Source organism: Aquarana catesbeiana, linkage group LG01, assembly GCF_042186555.1.
Source record: "Aquarana catesbeiana isolate 2022-GZ linkage group LG01, ASM4218655v1, whole genome shotgun sequence".
NCBI classification, from domain to species: domain Eukaryota; kingdom Metazoa; phylum Chordata; class Amphibia; order Anura; family Ranidae; genus Aquarana; species Aquarana catesbeiana.
Genome location: NC_133324.1, coordinates 374,489,308 through 374,508,281, shown reverse-complemented (window position 1 = coordinate 374,508,281; position 18,974 = coordinate 374,489,308). Strand labels below are relative to the sequence as shown.

The following is an 18,974-nucleotide window of genomic DNA, read 5'->3' as shown; positions in this document are numbered from 1 at the left end:
AACACTTGCAGAATTGAGCGAAAGTGAATCGTGGGGAAATTAATTTTATTATTATTATATTATTATTTTTTATATTTATTTATAGTTATTCATTATATTATAATTCATGATTTTGTGTTTCAAACTTTATCATACCCGGGATATCTACTAGACTCTTGTTTGGACAGATTTAAGTGTGTTATTACTAAGAATTACAGGCCTACAATATAAAACGCCAAATTTCTATGCAAAACAATTGTACCGCTTTGAGTCGCAAAAATCATACCGCCAGGGTGGCTACAGGCATGGCATTGTGTATACACTTTTGATATTTATGTTTATACAGATGTAGACATGAGACCAAAATGAGGGACAAATGAGGAGGAAAGAGGGACAGAGGGACTTTGTTCCAAATGAGGGACAGTCCCTCCAAATTAGGGACAGTTGGAAGCGATGTATTCTGACTAGTATTTGCAGATGGTTTCATATATTAGACCTTAAACAACAACATATAAGGGGAGACAGGCTGCTTGTTCTTATATTTTCTTATCACCCTTCACTGCTAAATAGCCACATAAACAATCTCGCCTAGCGTTTGTAGTTATAATGAGTTCTTAACATTTGCATTGCCAGTAATAAACTCTATACACTTATAAGCTCTTACTTGCACTTGTATCCCAAGCCAATCAAAGGCTTCAAACCCTGGCTTTGTTCTTAGAATTAAAAGTCCTAGAAGGAACTGTAGTCCAATGCCCCAAAATACCTGTCGCCAGTTAACCTAAATAAAAAAGTGGAGTTATGTAGCAATGTTTTAATATAAAATACAATTAAATGTCATCATAGTTCGTATCAATCACTTTGCAATATAATATATAATATATGTTATGTCTATCTCTCGCCAGTTTCCTGTCAGACCAGATGCTAGTACAAGCTAAGGTTGATATTTCTTCACTAGGGTGTGTGTGTATCTAAGGAAGAGATAGAATTTACTTTCCTGAAGGAGCCATATGAAACGCTAAGCTGATTTTGCATTTCTTTTTTATTGTGCTGAAGTTTAGGCCTGCATCTGGTAAGATAGGGATGACAAGATAATAACTTGTCCACCTCTATAATTAGAGGCGGACAAGTTAGTATCTTTATTATATGCGTTTATTTAACAATCTGTTAATAAAACTTGCCAGAAGCATCAGAGCCAGGAAATCCATGATTTTTGCTGTGTTTGCCAAAAAATTTAATATATTGTGACAGAAGAACTGAGAAAGCCTGTTTGGTGAGCCAAGGGTGTGTTGTCTATATGATTTAATCAGTGTTGATTGGGCCACTGCTATAATTGTTCCTTTTAGGGAAAAGAGCTGCCTTCACAAGGCCTTTCAGAATTCTCGCAAACCTTGGGGAAAGTTGGAGCATATTGCTCTGCAGAGAGACAGTGGGGCGACAGCTTTGACAATAAAACTACCCATTTGAGGCTTTTTTCGCTAATAGATAGCTAAAGGAAGGTTGCTGTCCTCACAAAACACACACAAATAGATAGAGAGATAGTGGTGTGGCAAAATAGGAAAATGTTTAGCTTCCAGAAAACAGCCGTTGGCAATTGTTAGGAGAGCTTGAAGTGAAGCCTTTTTTTTAAGTCTAATAAGTGTGTGTGTGTTGTATGTATGTATATAGATATACAGTATATACAGTGCTTTCATAAAGTATTCAGACCTTCACTTTTCTCAATTTTGTAATGTTGCAGCCTGATACTAAAAATCTATTTTTTTTCTTATTATTTTACACTCAGTATCCCATAATCAAACAGTGAAAGCAGAACTTTGAAAATGTCTGTGAATTTATTAAAAATAAAAAAATAAAATACCACATGTACTTAAAGCATTTGTTAACCCAAAAATAAAGAAATCCTGTTCCCTTAAATCATGTTATGCAGCACAGCGCTTGTGCTGTGTAATTTGGCCCCCTCTGTATACCCTAAAATACCTGGCTTATCCTACCTGGCTATACCCTCCCCTCTGCAAACAGACTACGAAAATCATGGCTGCTGAGTCCCTGATACCGTGGTCTATTTGCGTGATTCCGTCAGCCGCAGCTCTCCTGTCTGCAGCTCTCCCTCTGTCTGTGTCCTCTGTCCTCCTCCCCCATCCCCTCCCTGCTCGTACCTGCGCCCGCCTCCGCCGCTCCTGCTGATCGCAAATCTGCTATTAAATGGTGCCATCCACCCTATACCATTATAAGATGTTTCCCTGTGCCTGTCTACGGTAAAAATCTGCCCCATTGTACCTGTATGAGCGCGGCTCCCGCCGCTCAGCTGACACATGGCTCTCTCTCTCCTCTCTCCCCCTCCTCCCCGCCTGACGTCAGCGGGAGCAATCGGCCCCACCCACTGCAAATGTGAGTCGGAGGGAGAAGGAGGAGAGGAATTAGCTGTGCGCCCTGAGCGGAGTTCATACAGGTACATCCAGGCAGTTTTTTTTACAGAACACAGGCACAGGGGAACTTCTTAAAGTGGTACAGAGCAGATGGCAGCATTAGGTAAAAGTGGGTTAACAACCACTTTAAGTATTCAGACCCTTTACTCTGTACTTTGTTGAAGCCTCTTTGGCAGCAATTACAGCCTTGAATCTTTTCGGGTATGATGTGAAAAGCTTTGCACACCTGCATTGGAGGATTTTCTGTCATTCTTCTTTGCAAATCCTCTCAAGCTCAGTCTGATTGGATGGGGACCATCAGGGAACGGCCATTTTCAGGTCTTTCCAGAGATGTTCAGTAGGGTTCAAGTCAGGGCTCTGGCTGGGCTACTCTAGGACATTTACAGAGTTGTCCCTAAGCCACTCCTGTGTTGTCTTGGCTGTGTGCTTAGGATTCGCCTCAGTCTGAGGTCCTGAGCGCTGTGGAACAGGTTTTCATTGAGGATATATCTGTACTTTGCTTCATTCAGCTTTCCCACAACCCCCACCAGTCCCCCAGTCCCTGCTGCTGAAAAACACCCCCACAGCATGATGCTGCCACCACCACTGTTGGGATGGTATTGGGCAGATGACGAGCGGTGCCTGGTTTCCACCAGACATAACATTTAGAATTGAGGCCTAATAGTTCAATCTTGATTTCATCAGACCAGAGAACCTTGTTCCTCACAGTCTCAGAGTCCTCCGGGTACTTTTTTGCAAACTCCAAGCAGGCTTTCATGTGTTTTGCACTGAGGAGAGGTTTCCGTCTGGCCGCTCTGCTATAAAGCCCAGAATGGTGGAGGGCTGCAGTGATGGTTGTCCTTCTGGAACTTTGTCCCATCTCCACACAGGATCTCTGGAGCTCAGTCAGAGTAACCATCGGGTTCTTGGTTACCTCTCTTACTAAGGCCAATCTCCCCCGTTTGCCCAGTTTGGCCAAGCCACCAGCTCTTGGAAGAGTCCTGGTTATGCCAAATTTCTTCTATTTGAGAATTATGGAGGCCTCTGTGCTCTTGGGAACCTTCAGTGCTGCAGAAATGTATTCATAGCCTTCCCAAGATCTTTATCCTGCAATAATCCTGTCTCTGAGCTCTGCGGGCAGTTCCTTTGACCTCATGACTTTTGCTCTGATACAGTATGTGTTGTCAGCTGTGAGGCCTTTTATAGAGAGGTGTGTGCCTATCCAAATCATGTCCAATCAATTTATGTAATTTACCACAGGTGGACTCCAATCAAGGTAGAAACATTTCAGCAACGATCAAGAAAAATGGGAGGCACCTAAGCTAAATTTCAAATGTTGATGCAAAGGGTCTGAATACATATGCCAATGTGATGTTTCAGTTTCTCCTTTTTCATACATTTGCAAACATTTCTAAAATTCTGTTTTCACTTTGTCATTATGGGGTACTGAAAGTAGATTAATGAGAAAATAATTATTTTAAACAACTGTAGTATCAGGCTGCAACATAACAAAATTGAAAAAAGTGAAAGGGGGCCTAAATACTTTATGAATTCTCTCTCTCTATCTCTCTCTCTCGTTCATTAAGTTCATTTTTCTTCCTCTTTAATGTACACACAGCACCCCATATTGACTGTAAAACACAGAATTGTTGACATTTTTGCAGATTTATTAAAAAAGAAAAACTGAAATATCACATGGTCCTAAGTATTCAGACCCTTTGCTGTGACACTCATATATTTAACTCAGGTGCTGTCCATTTCTTCTGATCATCCTTGAGATGATTCTACACCTAAGAGCACAGTGGCCTCCATAATCCTTAAATGGAAGACGTTTGGGACAACCAGAACCCTTCCTAGAGCTTGCCGTCCGGCCAAACTGAGCTATCGGGGAGAAGAGCCTTGGTGAGAGAGGTAAAGAAGAACCCAAAGATCACTGTGGCTGCGCTCCAGAGATGCAGTCGGGAGATGGGAGAAAGTTGTAGAAAGTCAACCATCACTGCAGCCCTCCACCAGTCAGGGCTTTATGGCAGAGTGGCCCGACGGAAGCCTCTCCTCAATGCAAGACACATGAAAGCCCGCATGGAGATTGCTGAAAAAAGGCCTGAAGGACTCCAAGATGGCGAGAAATAAGATTCTTTGGTCTGATGAGACCAAGATAGAACTTTTTGGCCTTAATTCTAAGCGGTATGTGTGGAGAAAACCAGACACTGCTCATCGCCTGTCCAATACAGTCCCAACAGTGAAGCATGGTGGTGGCAGCATCATGCTGTGGGGGTGTTTTTCAGCTGCAGGGACAGGACGACTGGTTGTAATTGAGGGAAAGATGAATGCGGCCAAGTACAGGGATATCCTGGACAAAAACCTTCTCCAGAGTGCTCAGGACCTCAGACTGGGCCAAAGGTTTACCTTCCAACAAGACAATGACCCTAAGCACACAGCTAAAATAACGAAGGAGTGGCTTCACAACAACTCCGTGACTGTTCTTGAATGGCCTAGCCAGAGCCCTGATTAAACCCATTTGAGCATCTCTGGAAAGACCTAAAAATGGCTGTCGACCAACGTTTACCACCCAACCTGACAGAACTGGAAAGGATCTGCAAGGAGGAATGGCAGAGGATCCCCAAATCCAGGTGTGAAAAACTTGTTGCATATTTCCCAAAATGAATGACTCATGGCTATATTAGATCTAAAGGGTGCTTCTACTAAATACTGAGCAAAGGGTCTGAATACTTAGGACCATGTGATATTTCAGTTTTTCTTTTTTAATAAATCTGCAAACATGTCAACAATTATGTGTTTTTCTGTCAATATGGGATGCTGTGTGTACATTAATGAGGAAAAAAATGAACTTAAATGATTTTAGCAAATGGCTGCAATATAACAAAGAGTGAAAAATTTAAGGGGGTCTGAATACTTTCCGTCCCCACTGTATATACACACGCAGTATATACAGTATATGCACCCCTCACATTTTTGTAAATATTTTATTATATCTTTTCATGTGACAACACTGAAGAAATTACACTTTGCTACAATGTAAAGTAGTGAGTGTACAGCTGGCTACAATGTTCAAATTGGGCCAAATGTGTTCAAAAGTGTCAATATTTTGTGTGGCCGCCATTATTTTCCGGCACTGCCTTAACCCTGTTGGGCATGGAGTTCATCAGAGCTTCACAGATTGCCACTGGAGTCCTCTTCCACTCCTCCATGAGGACATCACAGAGCTGGTGGATGTTAGAGACCTTGCGCTCCTCCACCTTACATTTGAGGATGCCCCACAGATGCTCAATAGGGTTTAGGTCTGGAGACACGCTTGGCCAGTCCATCACCTTTACCCTCAGCTTCTTTAGCCAGGCAGTGGTCGTCTTGGAGGTGTGTTTGGGGTCGTTACCATGTTGGAATACTGCCCTGCGGCCCAGTCTCTGAAGGGAGGGGATCATGCTCTGCTTCAGTATGTCACAGTACATGTTGGCATTCATGGTTCCCTCAATAAACTGTAGCTCCCCAGTGCCGGCAGCACTTATGCAGCCCCAGACCATCACACTCCCACCCACTCCCACGCTTGACTGTAGACTTTGTACTCCTCACTTGGTTGCCACCACACACGCTTGACACCATCTGAACCAAATAAGTTTATCTTGGTCTCATCAGACCACAGGACATGGTTCTAGTAATCCATGTCCTTAGTCTGCTTGTCTTCAGCAAACTGTTTGCGGCTTTCTTGTGCATCATCTTTAGAAGAGGCTTCCTTCTAGGATGAGAGCCATGCAGACCAGTTTGATGCAGTGTGCGGTGTATGGTCTGAGCACTGACAGGCTGACCCCCCACCCCTTCAACCTCTGTAGAAATGCTGGCAGCACTCATACGTCTATTTCCCAAAGACAACCTCTGGATATGATGCTAAGTTCTGAGTGGAACCTGTCCTGTTAAACCGCTGTATGGTCTTGGCCATCGTGCTGCAGCTCAATTTTAGGGTCTTGGCAATCTTCTTATAGCCTGGGCCATTTTTATGTAGAGCAACAATTCATTTTTTCAGATCCTCAGAGAGTTCTTTGCCATGAGGTGCCATGTTGAACTTCCAGTGACCAGTATGAGGAAGTGAGAGATATAACACCAAATTTAACACACCTGCTCCCCGTTCACACCTGAGATCTTGTAACACTAATGAGTCACATGACACTGGGGAGGGAAAATGGCTAATTGGGCCCAATTTGGACATTTTCACTTATGGGGTGTACTCACTTTTGTTGCCAGAGGTTTAGACATTAATGTGTGTTGAGTTATTTTGAGGGGACAGCACATTTACACGGTTATACAAGTTGTACAATCTCTACTTTACATTGTAGCAGTGTCATTTCTTCAGTGTTGTCACATTAAATATATAATAAAATATTTACAAAAATGTGAGGTGTGTACTTACTTTTGTGAGATACTGTATATATATATATATATATATATATATATATATATATATATATATGTTGAGATACTAAAGTCTATTTTTTTCTATAAATGAAAAAGTTTATACTTACCTGATCCGTGCAACTATATTGCACAGAAAACATCCTTTTCTGCTCCTCAGGCAGTCACCCGCTGGTGATATCAGATTTTCCCTGTTCTGGGTACCTCCTCAGCAAGCTGTGTGCTAAGGAGGCACCTGTGTGTGTGGGCTCTCAAGCTGCGCTGTGTGCATCCATAGACAACAAAGTGCTGGTAAGCCCACCACCTCCTCACAGAAGGTTGACTGACAGCAGCAGAAGCTTATGGCTCGGCTGCCCTCAGTTTCACCTGTGAAAGCAGGAAGGGAGGGGAGAGGTGCTGGAGCGGGGACAGGAGTCAGATGAGTGTTGGAAGGGTTGTAAATAGAACAGATATTGAGGTATCTCTTACCTTAATGCAGAGAGTGCATTGAGGTAAAAAAACTTCAGGCCCTAGATCCATTTTAACTACTCATTTAATGTAGGGGACGGTAAAATTACTTTACTTACCCGATCCTCCACACTCCTGGCAGACAGTGCTCCCCCATGCTCCAGTGGTGAGTTGTCCTTAAGCCGCGTACACACGAGCGGAATGTCTGACAGAAAAAGTCAGACGGAAACTTTTCATCGTATATTCCGATCGTGTGTATGCCTCATTGGACTTCTTATTTTCGAAAATTCTGACGGACCTAGAAATAGAACATGTTCAAAATATTTCCGACAGAACCAATTCCTATCTGGAAAAGCGCTCATCTGTATGCTGTTCCGAAGGACCAAAAACGATGCATGCTCTAAAGCAAGTACGAGACGGAAGCTATTGACTACTGGCTATTGAACTTCCTTTTTTCTAGTCCCATCGTACATGCTGTACGTCACCGCGTTCTGGACGGTCGGACTTTGGTTTGACCATGTGTAGGCAAGACCGCTTGAATGGAATTCCATCTGGGTTCGGAGTTTATTCCGACGGCAAAACCGGTCGTGTGTATGTGGCATTTGGCTTCCTCACGTCCAGTGCAGGACCACAAGCCCTTCATCAGTTTTTATGATGTCTGGGGACCTTAGACCACCAGAGCGTGGGAAAGAAGAGTCTGTAGGGACAGGTCAAAAAACACAGAGAAGCCTGCAGGAATGAAGGATCAGGTAAATAAATCTGCTTTTCCAAATCCCCTAGACTCCTATTACCTATACTGTATAGGGCTGATAAAAAAGTTCTGTGTAAATCCTCTACTTCAATCTGATCTGGTCCAGTCACACGATGCAGAAGCTCCAGCTCCCCATGTGTCATACCCTGTTTCCCCGAAAATAAGACCTAGCATGAATGTCGGTGATGGCTGCAATATAAGCCCTACCCCCCAAATAAGCCCTACCCTGTTTCCCCTGAAAATAAGCCCTACCCTGAAAATAAGACCTACAAGGACTTGGGCTTATTTGGGGGGTAGGGCTTATATTGCAGCCATCACCGACAATCACGCTAGGTCTTATTTTCAGGGAAACAGGGTAGAACATACCTCCCAACATTTTGAGAGGGGAATGAGGGACACCTACTAGCAAATGTATGTAGGCATAGGACACATCCCCTGTCACACCCCCCTTAAAGGAGAATTAACCAAAAAAAAGGTTAATCAAATCCACAAGTGCTTTTTTTTACCACTACTATTCCTTTAAACTGACTTTCAAAATTCTCAAATGCAAAATGCAGCGATTTAGAATTTGGATGAAAGGTTAGCACTGGGAAATACTTTTTGAAAGATAAAAAGTGCCATTTTTATACAACTATATGGGTCTGACCAAAATAAGGGACAAATAAGGGGGAAAGAGGGACAGATGGACATTGTTACAAATTTAGGGACAGTCCCTCGAAATCAGGAACAGTTGGGAGCCATGCATAGAGCTCTCGACATTGGGGTTGAATTTCAGGAGCAGTGTATATTAAAATATACAATAGGTACTTTAAAGTGGAAATAAAGGCTACATACTGCATGTAGTCTTTATTTTCACTTTAAGTTAGCTATTCCATATTTGAATAGCTTTTAAATAGCTTTTAAAATAAAAAAAAAATAATAATTTGTTCCTTTTGATTGTAGTGAAAGGATCAGTTTTTGTATATTTCCAGAAATTTGTTCCATACCTTAGTTGGGTGTTTAGAGAATATGAACATTAGGAGTATATACATCACAAGACCACCAAAGGAAATCAGTTGATTGCTTCCCATTCTTGCAGTGTCAAAAATAAGCCACAATATAATGCCAGCGACAAGGCTTAGCCATATTACCCTAAGGATAAGACAGTAAGTGTAAAATTCAACATAGCCAACAAAAATAAACTTTTTACGATAATAGTAATTATAGAGAGCATACTACAGAGATTCAAACGGAACTAAACTGTATCTGAGGACCACAAATTGAAAATGCCATTTAATTCACGTTTAATATTAAAAACAAAAATAAACTTTTTACGATAATAGTAATCATAGTAATCATAGACAGCATACTACAGAGATTCAAACGGAACTAAACTGTATCTGAGGACCACAAATTGAAGACTCCTAGGATGTATGACATAATTTGCCAAGGCCTGGAAATCAGGAAGTAACTGAATAAATGTAAACAAAACAGTTTAAAACAAGCAAATATGATATACTTTCCTGTCTATGTATTAATGCTAGCAGTATAAAGATTAAAATAGGTAATATTGATTAAAAGAGTTTAGTTCCACTTTCAGTTGTGCATGTGGGCATTGATTGTGTAGTAATCATAAAAGGTAAACCCAGCAATAATATTTATTTACCATTTCATCCAAAACCATTGTTTCTTGAGGAATGCTCCAACCGGTGAGAAGAATGTCACAATTTTGCCTTCATATCTGTCAATAAATAAATCCCAGCATACGAAAAAGATGACCAGTATAGTAAGTACAAAGAGAGCTAATGCTCTTCTGAAGTTCAAGCTGCAAGCTGCAATCACCAATGCCAGGAGACCTAAGGAAAACACAAAGAGCGCTTTAGAACACACAGAATTACCATTCACATTTTGAAACAATGACTGAAACAATAGAAAGAATTGTCATATAAGTAGCAACCAAATAGTCGCTATATCCAAAAAAGAGTTTTCTATTCACTGTTCACTTCTAGGTCATGCAATGTGAAATGTTACTGCTATAGGTCTTAAAACTCTCCCTGACCACCTAGTGTTTCAGGTATGGGTGTTGCATCTAGACATGTGCAATGCGTTTCGTAACAAATCGAAATTCGGCAGAATTTTGCATCTTTCGGACATTCGGATGCATCCGAATGTCCGAATAAAAAAATAACGAATTTCAACTAATACGAAAGAAATTATAGTGAATATAACGAATGAATTCGACATGATTCGGTAATTCGTTAAAGATCTAATGAAGCAAAAGGTCATCTCAAAGTAAATCTTACAGTCCTATCAGCTGATTCATTTTGTCCTGGAGGTTGGATTACTGGCAAAGTGCATTCCTGAGAACTGAGTGAGAAGGGTGTTGTGTTGTATTTGAGCAGAGGAGAAGAGATATTGTCATTGTGTGTGTTAATAGATTCAATAAACAAACGACTTTCCAAACTACGAATCATTATCACAAATCAATATACATACATAAATATCGAATTTCAACTAATATGAAAGAAATTATAGCGGATATAACGATTGAATTCGACATTATTCAAGATTCAGTATAACGAATGTCGACACTCTACGAATAATAACGAATTATCGGAAAACAAATTAACGTAACATAATGAATATAACAGAACGAAGTTATGTTTTTTACGAATGACAACAAACCAAAACTAAACAAAATTTCCCGTTGTGCACAAGTCTAGTTGCATCCTCTTAATATTAAACGAATAAGGAATTCAACAGGGAGATTGGGATTCCCCCATGAGGACATAGCAATTGTTTAGCTTGAGGAAATCCAATGCAAACATCTCTGAGTCCCTGAGAGAGAAAAAAGGGCCAGGTGGTTTAAGGCTCCTGAATCTATCAAACACTAAGTTATTTATTTTGGGTGGACTGATCCTTTAAGTATGTACAGGCCTATTGCCAGTTTTATTACAGAAACAACACGATCAGGTAAATGAAATATATATACTGTTTGTAAGTATCGTGTCTTGCAAATCATTCTCTTGCTAGGAATGATATCTTTGAAACTGTCTAGCTCAGTGGTATTATATGCTTACCTGCCAACAAAATGCTATAGATGACATACTTCATTATAGTTTTATGTTTCCTGTAGAAGGTACATGCAGCATCATATTTCATTTCAAAGCAACTGTGAGGAAAGATTTAAGGAGATGAAAAAGACATAAAGTGAACAGTGTTGACTTTGCGGTACCTATAAATGTTACCATGATGGTTATGCTTTGGCAATTGCTCTCTACTCTGATACAGGCTTACAGGTGCCCTGTGTTTAAATACAACAGTGCTAATACTACTAAATTATCATTAGAGATATCTGCATCTGCTATATCAATGTTTTATCAGCCTATTTTGATGTGGAGCTCTTGGTTTACTTCCATAGTAGAATATAAGAGCAGAGGGAAATCAATTAAAAAACATCTACCCAACCATAAAAGTCCTGTTCATACCAGTGCGTGACTATGCATTTTGAGATAAACAGCCCATTTGTTTGGACCAATAGGAAACCCAATGATCTTCCAAAACTCCACAATGCACTAAAACTGGACATGCAGCATTTTTTTAATGCAGTGCACTACAACACACAGATCACATTCAGCATTGTAATGAGCTAAAACGCAAGTGCATTGGGGAATAGCATCGTACTGTGCCTGATGGGTCACTTTATGATGTAGTACTGCATTGTAATTGCTGGAATCCATGCTTTTTTCCACATGGTACCACAACACACTAATGTGAACAGGCCCTCAGTGTTAAATATAATTTTGTAGTTATTCAAACTTCTTTATTGTTTGCACTTTGAGATTGTCAAACCTTCTCATCCTTTCACTCTCTAAGAAGAAACGTGCTCACCTGACTGTAGACAGTCGAATCATGACTACACAAAGATTGCATTCTAAATTTTATAGGCCACTGCGCTATTTAATGGTTGCACAGAAAATTATTATCACTATACCAACCTTTTCGATGCAACTGCTCCAAGGAGCCACTTACTGAATTGGAAGCCTCAAATCTGTTTATTATTTGATCCAACAAACAGACCAGTCCATCCAAGGTACAAAACACTCTAATGCGCTTATGAGTAAGGTCTTTATTAAATTAAATTTGTTATTATGTTTTGTACCTTGAATGGACTGGTCTGCTTATTGAATTGGTTTATAAACAGATTTAAGGCTTTCAATACAGTGAGCAGTTCCCCTTTGTTCTTTTGGAGCAGTCATGGAGTCTACTGTAGTGGCTGACAACTACAGGGAACCAGCTCCTGTCATTGGTGGTGGTGTGGGAATCGAAGCTTGCAGGGAAGTACCTGCTATTTTTCTACTTATTTGATGCAGACAAAGTTACACAAATATTGGTAGCACATGACTTGGAAGCAAATGGAATGTTTTCAAAAGAGAGCAAATTTTCTGCCTGAGTCTTAAAAAATTACCTTTTGTTTAAAACAGACCTAGCCTCCAATCTATTTTTTCATGTTAAGTGATGTGCTAATGAATCCATAAGTATAATTGTATTTGCTCCTTAAAGAGCTCATTTTTCTTTCTCTGCAGTAGGATGGCACTGTCTTTGCTCAGGCGACACCCAGGCTCAAGATTTATTTCCCAGTCGAGGATACTTGCCAAAGGAAGACATAATCATATAAATCCAGGTGTAATTGCACAGCCCAGTCCCCTGCTGCAGCTCTTCATCTTGAGAGCTGCCAGAAAGTTACAATGCCTCAATAGTCCTAATATCAGTGGTCACTGGAGTGTGGGAGTATGAGGAATGCTTTCCTCCTCTCAGCGGTAGACTGACAACAAAATTCCTCTAATATGCTTTTCTCATGCCTAGGTACTAATATTTGAACCCAAGAAGTACTTTTCAATTGCTATACATTGAGAAAGTATCTTTTACTTAGATCTTTGGCTATTGTAGTTACGGTATATTTGATAAATAAATAGTTTACCTCTTATGTTTTGCATCTGTATCATCATATTTAGCCCGAGGCATTGAACTGTCTTCTAGCTAAATGGAAGATCCAAAAAAGTGATAAAGAATCAATAAAAGAAATTCTAAATACGCTAATAAACATTTTAAATATTAATGAGGTTTGTAACTACAATTTAGAAAGACATCACAAACAATTTCTCCATATTGTTGTCACAAGCTGTCTGTATTAGGTTAAGGATCAGTAGTTCTAGCTTGCATATGTTATAGATCCACATGTTCAGTATTACTTTGAAGTCACTTTTCATGAAGACTGCACAAATACACAATACTATAATGATGCAACTGGATTTACATTTCAATCTACCTAAATTATAATTAAACAAATTATGTTCAAGGAGGAAAGTTACTTTCTTCCCACACATGAGCTAATTACTGAATCTACTTAGTGTTCTGTGTAAGGGTAGTACAAAACAAGCCATCTTAACATTGGGTATATGTGTGTAATTGACTTGGGGGATGCTTTCATGAGAATAAGGGCTGCAGTGTCAATGCTGCCACACAAGTATGTCCTTACTATGTAACTGACTGCCCAATTTTTATCTCTGAAGCTCATTATTGGTGGGCAGAAGTCATTATCAGCAATGGAAATGTGCAGTGAATTGATATACAGTAAACTTTCTGCCACAAAACTTTTCTGGGGACCTTTGAATCATGCTAAATTTAATGATGATTTAACTCAGAAATACAGGATAGGTGATTGTTGGTGATTAAATAGCATTCAAAAGTTCTACTTTAAAAAATGTACTCATATTATTGGCTCATCTTACCTGACTTATAATGATAGAATCTTTATTTGCATGCTTCCTGTCTTGGAAATCATTATTGTTAGGTGTGTCCTTGTATTCAGAATCATCATTCTAATAAGAAAAACAGGTTATGTGTACTATTAACCATTTGTAAAAAAAAATATAAAAAATATAAACGCAATAAGCTGTAGCTGAGTCTTTAATGGAATGTAGATCATAAATTCCCTAACAGTTCTAGAATTTGAATGTCCAGCAAAAGTTTTTCTAATTTATAGTTTTAGAGGTTGGTGTGGACTGCCAGAATGGCAAAGTGTTAGAACCTCTGTCATGCTTTTACTCCTGTTAGGGAAACCTCCTCTTACTCAGTGGTCCCACAAAGGGACACAGATATCAATAATAATGAGATCCCCCCACATCATGTCTTTGTAACTATCATCAATGGGATAGGAAGTAACAGTTGGTTTGACCCTTGCTTGCTCTAAAACTATATATGTATATATTTATATTTATTTGAGCTGCTGGCGGGCAGGATTGTGAATGGTGTGTATGTGTAATCTAGGTTTCTCACACAGATGTGGTGGAGGGGTTTATGGCTGATGTGGGATACACAAACAATTTGTATCAGCCCGGCCTCTTTTCAAAATACGATGGACTGCATTCTTTATTAGCCCCTCAAAAAGGATATGCTTAGGCATAGCTAGAATATGTTTTTTTTTTGTCTTGACTAGGATTCCCACCTACAGAAGATCCTGGCAGTTCAAGACTTCATTTGTAAGGCTTGTTATCAGGCAATCCAAAACAATGCATGATAGGTATGGGAGGAGCCTGGAATCTGGGCTACAGCATTGGGCAGGGATGGTAAATAGCATTGCGCAGGGACCGTAAAGCCTTCAATAGGCAACACTGTTACTATAGCAGCTTCACTTACGGCCCTCACTAAAGGAGTCTAGTCCTGAATTGAATAAATAGTCAGAGAGAGCTTTTCAAGAGCTGAGGGTAGTATTGTGTAAGAGATCAGTGTTAACCACTATTAATTTCAGTCAATAGTTGCTTGTACAAACTGATGCCTCTGACGTTGGTCAACCAGTAACATACCTCAGCTGAACACTAACCTCTTCAGAGAGGAACTATTTATTAGTGTAAAGGAAATGCCTGGCTATGAAGTGGGCATTAGAGTCAATAAGCTACAGGTACTCCTGACTTAATGACCAGATCCCGTTCCAATAACCAGGTCGTTAAACAAATTGGTTGTTTTATTTTACTGAGAAACCATTTTGAAAAATACCCCCTGACATTTCTGGCTGTGGCCATCTTGAGTAAGAGCAGATGATTCATGTAGCATTTACTTCCTGGAATCCATCTGCCCCCAGCTTAAGCATGGACTGAGCTGAGAACCCCCCCTCCCTTCCTATAGACTCCTGGGAAGTATGACATCATTTACCTAGGCCTGGAAACCAGGAAGTAACTGAAGAAATACAAAAAAAGTTTAAAGCAAGTAATTATGATATACTTTCTTATCCATTTACTAATGTTAGCAGCATGAGGATTAAAAATAGTGATTGAGAGAGTGAAAGTTCCACTTTAACGTGTTTGTAGTATTGCACTGCAATCATGTGAACCTGGCCTAAAGATTTACCTATTTTCTGAATGGCCTGGAGAGTGTTTAGAACTCTTGTCTTTTAGAAGTAAAAAATCAAAAGACCCACACTCTGACCAATAATAGCAGCAGCACCTATTCAAATCTGAACACCGGACTTAACCAATAATATAAATAAACAACAAGTGCACTTACCCCTTTAAATTTCATACAAGCTGACAATTAGCAAATACGTGTGATTACCAATATATGACCTTATTAATGAAAAAAATGTACTTATCACATACATAAATGCAATTATAAAATGAAACCACTGTGCTAGTGCATAAATAAATAAATAACCCAATCATAAAAATTATGAAGTCCAGGAAAAGTTCAGATGCACAAATCCAAAAAGTGTGAATAATTTGTGAAATAGTCTGAAAAAAGTCCCAATTCCAACAAACTAAAACTCTGTGAAACAGTACTTCTCGGTAGGGAAAATTCGCTCTAATGGTCCAACACTGGGATAAGACTAGTCATGCAAGGCAGCTTACCAGATATACTGGTTTCAACAAAGGAGGTCTCACGGTGCTTATACAGTATATCACAAAAGTGAGTACACCCCCACATTTTTGTAAATATTTTATTATATCTTTTCATGTGACAACACTGAAGAAATGATACTTTGCTACAATGTAAAGTAGTGAGTGTGCAGCTTGTATAACAGTGTAAATTTGCTGTCCCCTCAAAATAACTCAACACAGCCATTAATGTCTAAAGCTTGCAACAAAAGTGAGGAGATGTCCAAATTGGGCCCAAAGTGTCAATATTTTGTGTAGCCTCCATTATTTTCCAGCACTGCCTTTTACAGTAATTTTGATTAAACTTGATGTTAAAAGTTGTTCTTTTGTGACCTTAGGTGTACCCATATGGTGGACTCATTAAAAAATTAGGAAATATGTATGACTACACAGTGATAATCATACCACTATTCATAATAACTCTTTCTGAGTCAGTAATTCATAAGTCAGTCGTAGCTATAAATATCAAATAAATCAGCAACTGCAACCTACAGTGGAATCACAACACTCATAACTTTTTACTCCCACATTACAAATACACACCTCACCTCTAGGGATAGGAGGAATTGCCACAATTTTTAAGCCTGTAAATACAGTATACTGCTCCATATATAGACAATTCCTGTTGTGCAAAGTCCAAATCTCAAGAATTCAATAGAATAGAATAAAAGCTATAGTTAGCAAAATAAATTTGTTATAAACATAAACATAAGATATCATCAAAAGAACAATGTATAATATGCCAGTCACAATTAACTAGTGGAACTGTAAGGAGAGGTGTTAGGGTTTCCGCGAAGCAGAAAGAGTGGCTTTGTCATGCTGCAGTACTAGTTCTAGTTCTGCTTCATGTAGTTAGATTTCTCTCTAGCACTTGAGCTAGATCACCACGTAAATAAAGCCCTTACTCAAAGTAAAGCATCTGTCACTTTTGTTGGAGCAGAGACTTTCATGGTGCTTTTGCTCTGCATAGGCTGACCTCTCATAGATTGTTCTTCACAGTTGCCCTGCAGTTAAAGTGTGCCTAAACCCAAGAAAAATATGTAATATAAAGAAGTATACCAGACTTTGGAAGCGGTGGCTACATTCATATTATTTTTTACAGGCCAATTTTCTTTTATTTTCACTAAGGGTCGGTTCACACTGGGGCGACTTGGGATCCGACTTGTACGCCCTCAAGTCGCCCCAAGTCGCCCCAAGTCGCTTTGCATTTAGATTATCATGGTAGGCAATGGGAGCGTCTTAATTGACACTACTGAAGTCGCTCCGACTTCAGAAAAGGTTCCTGTACTACTTCTATCCGACTTGTAGGCGACTTGTACCCATTCAACTCAATGTAAGTCGCCTGCAAGTCGGATCTCTCTGTAAAGTCAAGCGACTTTGCAGGGAAAACCCCTCCCCCCCCTCCCTCCCAGAGAGGTGATTGGCCACAGGCGAAGTCGCCTGTCATGGAGGCGACTTCAAGTCGCCTCGTAATTTGCCGAAGTCGCGCTGAAGTCGCGCTAAAGTCGCGCTGAAGCCGCGTTGAAGTCGCGGTACAAAGTCGCGCTGAAGTCGTGTTGCCCCAGTGTGAATCGAGCCTTAGTAAACCTGCCAGCAACACATTTCCTGTCCTAGGGTGACAACGCTAACTCACTGTAATGTACCTGGGGGAGCAGCATTGTAATGATAGGGCAGGAAGTATATTAAGGCCACAGAACACCCCCCCTTACACACTCCTCTTCTCTGTAACGGTGGAGGGGGTGTTCTGTAGTGCAAACACGCTCCTCGATAACACGTTTGAGATAAGATTGCACAGGACACTGGACAGAACTTTTTTACACTTATTGAATAGATATAACACAATCGTTTTACTAGTATATAACAAACCAAATAAGAAAAGTTCATTGTTAGCATATACTTTAAAAGAGAAGTTCAGGATTTTTTTTTTAAGAATCATATTTACCTAGATGCTGCATCTGTCCCCCGCCGGCTCTAAGACTGAGAACTGAGTGATCAAACACCGCTGATCGCTCCATTCTCAGTGCCTTGTGAGCAGAGAGCTGGTGACTCTGCTCTGTTTCAGCCTGCTGTCTGCTGAAAATGGGTCACAGGAGTGCAGAACAAACAGCACTCCTGTTATCCGCAGGATAGTTTTGGCTGTACTTCTCCTTTAAGTATTTTAAGTACACAGAGCAGGTTTGGGAGCGAGAACTCAGCGGGGGAAGGAGCCAGGACCGCTGGCGAGGGATCAGAAAAGAGAAGGATCAGGGCTGCTCTGTGCAAAACCATTGCAGATGCAGAGTAGGTAAGTATAACATGTTTGTTGTTTAAAAAAAAATCTTTTACAATCACATTAAAGTGTTTTAAGTGTACTTTAAGTATACAGGCATAGGATGAGCTCTACTATTGAAGTGACGTGCATGTTTCAGTATCTATTCTCACTTCTATAAATTAACGTAATGATGCATCCCTAGTGGCATCTTTCTTGCATAAACACAAATATAATCTTTGTGTAGCCCCCAGACATTAAAATGCACCAATAGAATGGAATGTTGGCAGTAATTGAGTGTTTGTCCACTTGCCTAAGACTTATCATAGCTCACTACTACTACTACTACTACTACTACTACTACTACTACTACTATCAATCATGGGGCCCCACAGCAAGATTTTGATGGGACTTTTTTGACAGTGTTAATTGTGACAATATGTGTCATTGATTTTAACATAAAGTGTGTGTAAATCTAGGACAGCCAGTAGAAGAGCTGTCAGCATAGCTGAACTACTAGCAACCAGTGCAAAAAACTAATGCCGCGTACACACGGTCGGACTTTTCGTCTACAAAAGTCCAACGGACGCTGACGGACTAAAGCTGGCTGGTAATCCGATCGTGTGTGGGCTTCTCCGGACTTTCAACTGACTTTTTTAGCCTCAAATCCGACGGACTTTAGATTTGAAACATGCTTCAAATCTTTACGTCGTAAGTACGACGGACCCCGAAATCCGCTCGTCTGTGTGCTAGTCCGACGGACAAAAACCCATGCTAGGGCAGCTATTGGCTACTGGCTATGAACTTCCTTATTT

At 40.1% G+C, this 18,974-nt stretch overlaps 1 protein-coding gene across 1 annotated transcript in view; it reads right to left on the bottom strand.

Annotated features, from left to right (window-relative positions):
- Nucleotides 1-18,974, bottom strand: part of SLC28A3 (solute carrier family 28 member 3) — a 119,437-nt gene that overhangs the window by 75,260 nt on the left and 25,203 nt on the right. The window contains exons 2-7 of the mRNA XM_073633577.1: nt 13,773-13,862; nt 12,962-13,020; nt 11,061-11,152; nt 9,647-9,836; nt 8,988-9,132; nt 644-757 (exon numbers count right to left, since the gene is read on the bottom strand). Of these exons, the coding sequence (XP_073489678.1) occupies nt 644-757; nt 8,988-9,132; nt 9,647-9,836; nt 11,061-11,152; nt 12,962-13,020; nt 13,773-13,862 (690 nt within the window). The remainder of the gene's footprint in view (nt 1-643; nt 758-8,987; nt 9,133-9,646; nt 9,837-11,060; nt 11,153-12,961; nt 13,021-13,772; nt 13,863-18,974) is intronic.